At 31.4% G+C, this 9630-nt stretch overlaps 1 protein-coding gene across 10 annotated transcripts; it reads right to left on the bottom strand.

Annotated features, from left to right (window-relative positions):
• Nucleotides 1–203: 203 nt before the first annotated feature.
• LOC145813435 (ADP-ribosylation factor GTPase-activating protein AGD3-like) lies at nucleotides 204–5021 on the bottom strand. 10 transcript variants are annotated; one of them, XR_014356506.1, is made up of 6 exons: nucleotides 4681–5021; nucleotides 4219–4542; nucleotides 3215–3360; nucleotides 3048–3138; nucleotides 1286–2221; nucleotides 204–517 (listed from the first exon to the last, which is right to left on the bottom strand). XR_014356506.1 is itself a non-coding variant. In XM_082908857.1 (5 exons), the coding sequence occupies exons 1-5, from the start codon at nucleotides 4231–4233 to the stop codon at nucleotides 438–440; spliced, it is 456 nt and encodes a 151-aa protein (XP_082764983.1). In that variant the 5' UTR covers nucleotides 4234–5006; the 3' UTR covers nucleotides 204–437. The 10 variants fall into 10 exon arrangements, 1 of the variants encoding a protein (XP_082764983.1); XR_014356504.1 differs by having other exon boundaries at nucleotides 4219–4504; nucleotides 4681–5019; XR_014356505.1 differs by having other exon boundaries at nucleotides 1286–1409; nucleotides 1482–2221; nucleotides 4219–5014.
• Between the last annotated feature and the right edge of the window lie 4609 nt (nucleotides 5022–9630).

Genomic DNA, 9630 nt, shown 5'->3' with positions numbered 1-9630 from the left:
AACATACAAAATATTAACTCCCATTCAAATATCTGTAATAAAACTAACATATAAAATAATAACTCCCATTCAAATAACAAATGAAGCATTAATTCAATTTCACATTAAAAAAAAAAACTAACATATAAAATAATAACTCTCATTCAAATAACAAATGAAGCATTAATTCAATTTCTCATTAAAAAAAAAACTAACAAACCGTGTTTAAGTAAGAGACTACAATTTGTAAAATTTTGATTCCAGATCTGCTAAAATGAAAAATCCATCCATCTTGTCATAAAACATAACCCACCAAACTCAAATCTTGTCTCAAAACTGCCACAAAAAGTAAATTAACTCCTCTTGAAACAAAACAATTAGATAAAGATAGTATACCAAGACAAAACTCAAAGACAGAAAAATCTCAATGGGAGACTCCCAACCACTTTGAGAAGTTTTCAAACTCGGTGTAATCGCTGTCGGAGATCATAGTCTGGTACCATGCCTTTCCTGCAGACTTGCTTTTGGTAGCCTCTTCCTGTTAATGATGAAACGGTCAAAATTATTCATTTAGAAAAAAGGATCCAAATGAGGCCAATTGTCTACATATCAGTTTCTATGCACTGAATGATTGACAGAACTGAATATTATTACAGCAAAGTGATCAGAAATACACGTACACAAGTATAGTCTCAGTATGCACTTCTAAACTACTGAGCTAAATCATATGGTACTAATTATGGTACTTAACTAGGAACACTTTGTAATACTGCTGGGATTTGATAAGCAGCATTTTGACTGAAGATAAAGAATTTTCTACAGCCATAAACTGCACTGAGCACCATTAACAGAGGATATAACCAACAGGTGTAAACAATTCGGACTAGCCACCAATATCATGTATAATATAACCAATAAGAAACATGACACTAGAAAATTGAGGGGAAATGTAAATAACATGTAAGCTAAATATTATTCACATTTTGTTTCCCTTTTCTTTTTTCCCCCTCCACAAACCCCCCACCAAATTGAAGATCCGCAACAATTTTCATGACACATGGGGGGCGCAAAGTATATAGTTTAATATATTTATTATGTTATACATATGAATACTTAATAAAATATAATAAATATAAAACATAGCACTAATTTTTAAAGTTTAGAGGATAGATTAATCCTCTAAACTAATACTTGAGCCTTAAAAAATGTTGGCTAAAGACCCAACAAAAACTAAAATACTGAAATTGTCAAAACAAGAAGAAAAGAACATTTCTGTAATTTGAGTGACTGATAAAAGTCCACTCACCGATTAATAGCGTAATCAACACCGGCTGCATCAGCTCCATCAAAACTGAACCCATTTGGTTCAAGACCTTGAGCTTCTGCTCTCTCTTTATCATTGTCAACATCAAATACAGTATCGTAAAGTCCTACAGGAGGAACCAAGGGTTGTAATAACTGTTAAACACAATATCAAACATATGATTAAAAGATTAAAAGACCTGCCCCACTGCTCCAAAATATGATTAAAAGATTGTTTTCTGGTGAGCGCCAATAGAAACCTTGCAAAGCTGCTGGAAACTCATCAATAGGTGTGATAGTTACAATTTCTTAGGTAGTGACATCCATATGCCTTCACTCTAAATCCAGAACCGCCTAGCATGACTGTAATAGTGTAATTCAAGCTGAAGTTGGACAGAAGTCAGCAAAATCTAATAGAAGTCCTATTTTGTATCACAGTTCAGAGATATAATATCACTGGTGCATCAAAAAGAATGCATTGATTATTTGTTCTTGTTCTGTCATACAGCAGAACTCTCTGATTATAATGAGAGCATGGCAGGCTTGAACAACAATACTGTATCAGTGTATCACAAGTCAATATTGCTGGATGCCCAACCAGAGGGGATTTGACAATCCAATTAAAATTTCTATTAGCTGTATGTCCTTTTTCTTGTAGTGTTTGGACTGATCTTCACTTGCTTTAGTTGAACTAGGAGCCATCCAAAGACTGAGCTAAGTAGTCCAAGTAGCAATCGGAACTTTGTTGTTCCTTATCTTGCAATTGCACTCGTTTGGACAAATTTAATGATTGGATAGCATTAACATCTACTTCACAAGAGACAATAAGGCGGTAAACTGATTTCTTGTCATTAGAACTGACACTTTCCCACAACTGTTGTGCCTCTAAAAGAAGATGTGGAATGGACTTTCCTTTGTGAACAAAACGTTTTTCTGCATACTGCAGTAAGATGAAAATACACATCACTTATGGTTTCCATGAATCAAAACCTACAATCAGACAAGAAATTTACCTCTATAAAGTAACAAAAAGGCTCAAAATAAGGCTGCATAAATAAACTCGATGCATGTACATATATGTTAACACATAAATGTGGATATTACACGTCTATATATGTATATTGATAAATGTATGTAACGGTGTCTGCATAAATACGGATGTATGCATTATGATATTTGTTTGACTGACCAAAATTTCATAATTATTTAAGGAGAGTAAATTCTACCCACCCGAAACGCAATATTGCCTATTTGAAAAAGACTGGATTCTTCTATCATGCTAGACATGGTGGTTAGGTTCTGTTAATAATTGGCCACAAATCACAATTCTAGCTCCTTGGACCCTGCCAACAACCCACTTCCTATGTAACTTAAGCCAAAGCAACTCAAAGGCAATAGTCCTCAATGCAGTTGCCTGTTTGGTAAAGACCCAGACTCTTCTATCACGCTAGACAGGGATGGTAAGTCGTATTCAAGCTGGCCATATATCAAAATTCTAGCTCCTTGGACATTGCCTTGAACCCCACTGCATATGTGGACTTGAAACAAAACAACTCAACACTCCATAAACTGTCCAACAGTGTTCTTCCACTACCATGGTAACACTTGAATTACACTGGCACCATAGCAGTATTTTTGTACAAGTCATAGTATTCCAACTTAAGAAGGTAAAGACAAAAGAAGCCAGTTCAGCAAATATTAGCATAAAAGAAGAAAGCTTGAAAGGAAATAGCAAAAAGGCAAAAACTAATTATTTGAAGCAATACCTTTGCATGAATGAATTTCTCCTTCATTGAAATATGATCATCATGACGGGGTTTGCTAAAAAACTGTTTGTGCTTATCATGGTCAAAAAACCTACATGACAAGTGTAAAACATTTTTTGGTATTGAATTTAAAAAATTTCAATCATATTAAGTTATGCAATTCTTACTTCATAGGTATTTCATCAACCTGAAAAGTTCTTTGTGCATGTAACAACCCCTCCCATATTGAGTTTACAAAGACATTACCCAGTGCCTGAAACAATTTGATGACAGAAGGTTCCCAGACTTTCAAATCAAGTGCCAACGACCTTACCTGCATTGACAGTAAAACAAAATAGGCTGCACAAATGGGTAGAAAATGGAAGTATAAGCCATAACAACATATAAAATATCATTTGACACAAAAGGTAAACTAGAATCGAACTTTTCAAGATACCCTGCCATGATTAAGTTTAGGTCAAGAATGCCAAATAAGGATTATCCAATATTTCAAAATTGTAACTACATTCATCCTAAATCAAAATTAACAAACACTAACGTAGTAACATTAATTCAATAAATATAACCATTATAAATTAAAACTAAAAGACAAGTCAAAAAAAAAAACCAGAAAAGAGCAAAACAGCAGCAAAAACAGGAGCAAGAAAACAAGGGCAAAAAAAAAACAGGGGCTGGGCTGAAGTTATCTTCTTGTTGCTGCAAAAAACGGATGAAATCAACTTCGAAAAAGGGAGGAAATCGACTTCGAGTGGCTCTTGTTGCTGCACTGCAGAAAAGAAAAGACAAAAAAATGTAAAAAACCAAGAAGAATCAAAGAATAAACAAAGAAGAAAAACGATGAAAAAGAAAACGACGAAGAATCAAACAAAGGACACTCACCGGAGTTGACTCAATGTGTAGAGTTTTGGGCTTGGTTACAAAACCTTATTATAACAATCAATCAATGTGAAGATCATGAAACCGAAATGGCAAAATCTGTAGAACAGTTGCAGCTTATATGACTCCTCAGAAAATTGCAACCGTCCAGTGATCAAATAAATAGATATAATCATATAGATATTAAAAAATAATAATAATACTATCTGCCTCCGTTATTAAAACCAATACTTAAAACATTCCCCCAAAATCAGAAATAGTAACCATTGGGAAAGAGGCCAGTGCTAAAATATACCTCACGAATGGTCATAAGGCTTGGCTTGTCTCCCACTGGTGGAGTTTGATTGCACACAACATGGCAAATTTACCATCACACAAAATATGGCTCCGACTAGCAAAATTCGATCGGAGACATTGAGAGAGCAGATTTGATATTACCATAATAGCAGATCGGAGAGAAGGAGAGAGCAGATCTGATCGGATAGAGAGCAGATCTGAGAATAAGATCTACATCTCTACATCATTGAGCTTGCTTCTACTCACTGTCGCCAACGATCCAGATCCAACGCTGCTTGCTTATCCTTACGTGATCAGAGACATTAACACGACACTCAAAACCCTAGATACATCGATTCGAAAAGAGAAAATACAGAACGGAAGAAAAGAAACTAGAAATCAACTATAAATCGTTAGTTTAAGCCATGAAAGTTTACAGATCTTGTGTGAATGTAGCAAATCCATATCAGAAAACTCTAACCTTGAGCCCTAGATCGACTTGGATATGACGAATTCAAACGATATTACAGAGATACGCTCAAATCAAGTGTAGAACAAGAATTTTCAGATCATACAACCAAAGAGTCGATGGAGACCGAAGATCCAAGGCCTTGATCTCTCTCTCTCTGCCTCTCTCTCTCTCTCTCAAAAGTCATGCCTCTGTTCTCTAAGCTCACTTCTCTTTTTTTGCTCAGAAAAGTCCTGCTTCTTCAATGCAAATAAATTTTATTTGATTGTTTTCTAATAACGGCGTAAAAAACGAGATAAAATAATTAAATCTGTGTCAAAAATCATAGAAAATTTCACGGCGTTTAAAAACGTCAGGAAAAAAAACGTGGCCATATCCTATTTTTCTTGTAGTGAAAAGAATGACATATGTCATTTGTATGCATATTTATCATTAAAAAATGCTAACAATTAGGGATAATTACACTATTAGTCCCTCTATTTTGGCTATTATGTCATTTTAGTCTTTGTGATTTTAATTGAATCGATTTTAACATTGAATTTTTTATTTTGTCTCAAATTGGTCTAATTGATAGTATTTTTTTTTTTAATGACAAATGCAACCTGTCATTGTTTTAGGAGTAAAACAAAATACTTGGTCAATTCAGTAACTTATCCAATGAAAATTTTCTATCAAAGACCCTAAAGATGTTATCAATTTGACTAAATTGACATAAAATCTAAAATTAAGTGTCAAAATTGAGTCAATTAAAACTATATGGAAGAACAAAATGTAAAGATTATTGATGTAATTTACTCAACAATTATAAGCAATTGAAGTAAATTGAGATAAATCTGTAAATTCATAGTCAAAATCGAGTTAATTGAAACTACAAGGACTAAAATTCAAGAAACTTTATCATTGTACAGAAGAGCAATTTGAAATTTTATTTTTTCTGTTAAGTCATATACAGTCGTTGATCAATTTTGTACATGTGGCAAGTACAGTTAAAAAAATATGTTATATTGAGTTTAATTTATTTGTTTTTATTTATTTTGAGCATTTTAAAAATTTTGAAAATATATTGACATTTTTGTTTTTTTTCTAAAAATGCCATTGGATAGCTTGTAAAGTTTTTGACTTAGTGGCATTTCTCAAATGCTATAAAATATTTGTTAATGACACTTTTTACCTAATACCATAGAAAGTAATTTGCACCTACCTAGTTTAATGGCATTTTTTAAAAAATGACATTGTTACTAAAGTTTAGCGGCATCTGTTGATAAATGTCACTAAAACAATTTCTTGTGTCATTCTTTTATAAAATGCCATAAAATTGATGTAACATTTCTTTATTGAAATGCCACTAGAGCCTTATATGTTTGTGGTTCTGTGGCATTTTTCTAAAACGTGTCACAAAATATTATTTTTGTGACATTTTCTAAAAACATGCCACTAGTGCAGTGCTACTAAAGTGTGTTTTCGTTTGTCACGACCCAAACTCGCCTCTATAGGTTTAGTGTCGTAACTGGCCAGTAATCTGAGATTACCAAAGGCATTCCTGTACAATAAAAAATAATCGGGGCTAGCGGAAACAATATTCAAAAACACCAATAGTCCAATGAGTTGTACATCTATATGAACAAAAATTTATGTGCAAAAATGTTAATTTACCCACATTCAGTACATAACTTGTAACTTAACATCTTATACATAACATATGCATATAACAAAAGTTTATTTCACGATCAAAAGCTTGACAACGGCCTTCCAGGCCTAGCCCCAACTCGGAGGCTTCAAAAGGGTAGATCGGCTAAAGACCCCTTCTAGACTTGACCTCCAGAACGCTCACCTATACATATATATATAAAAATAGTGAGCTAAAACCCAGTGAATAACATTAAAGTAAATGAGTTAGTGAACGAATTCTAAATATATTATATCCATAAAACAAATCATGACACAATCATTCATATCAGTCTCATATTAGAACATAACATAATGGTATATCTTATAGAACATATCGTCTTCCGACTAGAGTAATCGGTTCTGGATACTGATTAAACACATATCACTACAATGAAGTGGCTAACGAAATCTTGTAATCATATATATGTCATGGACCCGCATTAACATGTTGTCCCCCATGACTTGGGACTATCTATGGATGCCATAATAGATTTCAAACATAGGACATTCGTTCAGGTAAACAAATATCATTTCAGAAATTATAATTTATCAAATCACATTTGAAACATAATTCATATGAACATATTTTTACAATAACGTTACTCACAGTGGGCTTCCAGAACGATTGGTCAAGCAGTCCTTGACTCATGATCTACAATCACAAATATGCATAGCACGATACACAATCATCTTAAACATATTTAGTTTACTGAAGCTTTAAGCTTTTAAATATGAATGACTAGAATTAAGAATTAATTAGATTATTAATTTCCTTTAACCTCTAATTAAAACATGTTTAGTCATGTATTAACCAAACTAATTAAATATAAATAATCTAATCATAAACCAATCCTTATTAAGTTCACTAATTACACAATCAAGCCTAAATTAGACTCATACACATTAAATTACAATTATTCGGTTATGTTTAAATTAATGAATTAGAAACTTATAAACATATAAATTTCACAATTCAACTTCAATTTCAAACAAATCAAGACCCAAAACCTTCCATAAACATGTGGAATTTACCATCTATAGCTTCTAACAAGCTCATAACTTTAAATTGAAGCTTAATTCCATGGAAAAATATCAAACCCTTGAATTTCAAGGCAAAAACATAATTCATGCACCTTAGGGTTCCAATCTTTGAAATTCATGGAGTTTATTCTTCCAATTTCAAGAACCCTCCAAGAAAAACAATTGTATGAATATATTTTTATGAATTAATGCCATGCATGTGGACTTCCTACACAATTTCACCTATTCTCAAGTTATTATAAACATGTGATTTCATAACTCTTTATTTTCATGATCTTAATTTCGAAACTCATGAACATGTAAGGATTGACCTCAAACACAAGAATTCCACAACAATTAACACACGCATGAAAGAATTTCCAACCATACTTCATCATTCCTTCATATTACATGAATACAAGTTGTACCTTCTTAAATTAGCTACTAATTCCAGAAATTGAACTTAAATTCTTTTTATTCTTGGTTAGTTAATGATAGCTAATCAAAAATTAAGCTCAAAACTAACCTTTTATATCTTCAATTTGATGGAATACAACAAGAATTGGCCTTCTCTTCAATACCTTAGTTTTTCTCCTCTCAAGAGCTCTACCTTCACTCTCTTTCTCTCTCTCTCTCTACGTGTGGTATTCCTAGGTGAACACTAAGCAGTCACTCTCTCTCTTTGATCTGATCAATAGATGAGTAGAATACTTTATAATAATAATAATAATTCATTTCATTATTTAAATTGTAGCCAAGTAATTCAAATTCATGTAATCTCATCATCTAATGATCTTAGTTACTTTAAATTAAATTATACTAATATGTATTAAGGTTTAATTCTTATTCAATTATTTAATTCCAACTTATTAAAATTAGCGAATTAGACGAACTCAATTTTCAATAAAATGTCCCAAATGACTCTAAAAATTTTCATTAGCATATCCATGTACCCAATTTCGGTTTTTGAACCCATTATGGTCGTCAATTTCAGTCTCGAAGTTGTAGCCTCATCAGATATTTTTAAATTAATTCGTATTAATGCATAATTAAATAAAGATAATTGTGACACGTATTTTGGGGCCGTTACATTGTTGTAGTGTTGATTAGATACATTTGTGTTAGTTGTTTATTTTGAATATTATATATACCGTTAATATAAATGTAATTTAATTAAGTCTTATCGGTATTTGATCAACATAATTTTTTTTATAAGAATGACGTACTCAACAAACTTACATATAGAACGGTTTAAATTAGTACAATGAACTCAGAGCAAAACCCATGGGCCAACTCAAAGAGCAAAACTCATGGGCTAACGACACCTTCCAATCCGATTGTTTATTGAAAAGGGATATCTTTTTTAAAAAAACAATTAGTGTAACGATGGCATAATCTTACGTATAAACAATCAGTATAACAATGACATAATTTTACGTGAATGAAGTTTTATTGTTTAATAAAAAATATTAAAAAAATTAATTAACTAAATTTAATTTCTCACTAATTTAAAATTATTATAATGCTTATCACAAATTAAAATTATTTACAGGCTGATACCACCCAGTAATTGTTCCCTCCATTGTTGTTGGGGATTTGGAGTACGGAAAGAGACAGGTGGTCGGAATGCCGGGTACATTCAATGAATTTTCTTTGGGGTGGAACGCATGGATGGTTTATTTAAGGTTCAATTTATTTTGAATGAAATAGGTAGAAAATGAAAAATAAAATATTTAATTTAGCTTTAGAATTATGATTCGAATGTCAAGTTATATTTTTAGTTTTGAATTTTGAGTTGAGTTTTAAAAAGAGAAAATTTATTTGTTATGAATTTTAAAAAGAATTTTGAGATGTATTTTGAGGTTCTGAGTTATATTTTAAAATTTTTAAAATTCATTTTTTAAAATATTTTTAATTTTATTGTTTTAGGGTAAATATTTTTATTCTAAATATTTTTTTTTATGTGCGCCGTATTTACTACATGTGTGAGTTGTTTTTTTTTTAAATATTTAAAATATTCATTTAAATATTTAGAAATTTAAAATGAGTTGTATTTTTTTATTTTAAATATATAATTTTTATTTAAATAATTTTTATTTTTTATTTTAAATATTTATTTTATTTTTTGAAAATTTTAATTTTTTTACTTTTTTTTTTAATTTTAAAAATTTTTGGATCTCCTATATATATATATATATATCTGTACGGGGAGCAAATATTCTGCGGAGCCATATCCTTTCGTCTAAGCTCCTTGTCTATCCGATCGACCTGCGA

Source organism: Camellia sinensis, chromosome 15 (genome assembly GCF_055761805.1).
Source record: "Camellia sinensis isolate YWXY chromosome 15, ASM5576180v1, whole genome shotgun sequence".
Taxonomy (NCBI): domain Eukaryota; kingdom Viridiplantae; phylum Streptophyta; class Magnoliopsida; order Ericales; family Theaceae; genus Camellia; species Camellia sinensis.
This window is presented reverse-complemented; position numbering and strand designations above follow the sequence as displayed.

Bases quoted from the DNA above. Each gene is read 5' to 3' on its own strand.
- LOC145813435 (XM_082908857.1), bottom strand. The intron at 3,139-3,214 runs GTAAGAATTGCA...CTTGTCATGTAG, and splicing joins GTTGATGAAATACCTATGAA to GTTTTTTGACCATGATAAGC. The intron at 1,410-3,047 runs GTATTGCTTCAA...TTCCTCCTGTAG, and splicing joins AGAAATTCATTCATGCAAAG to GACTTTACGATACTGTATTT.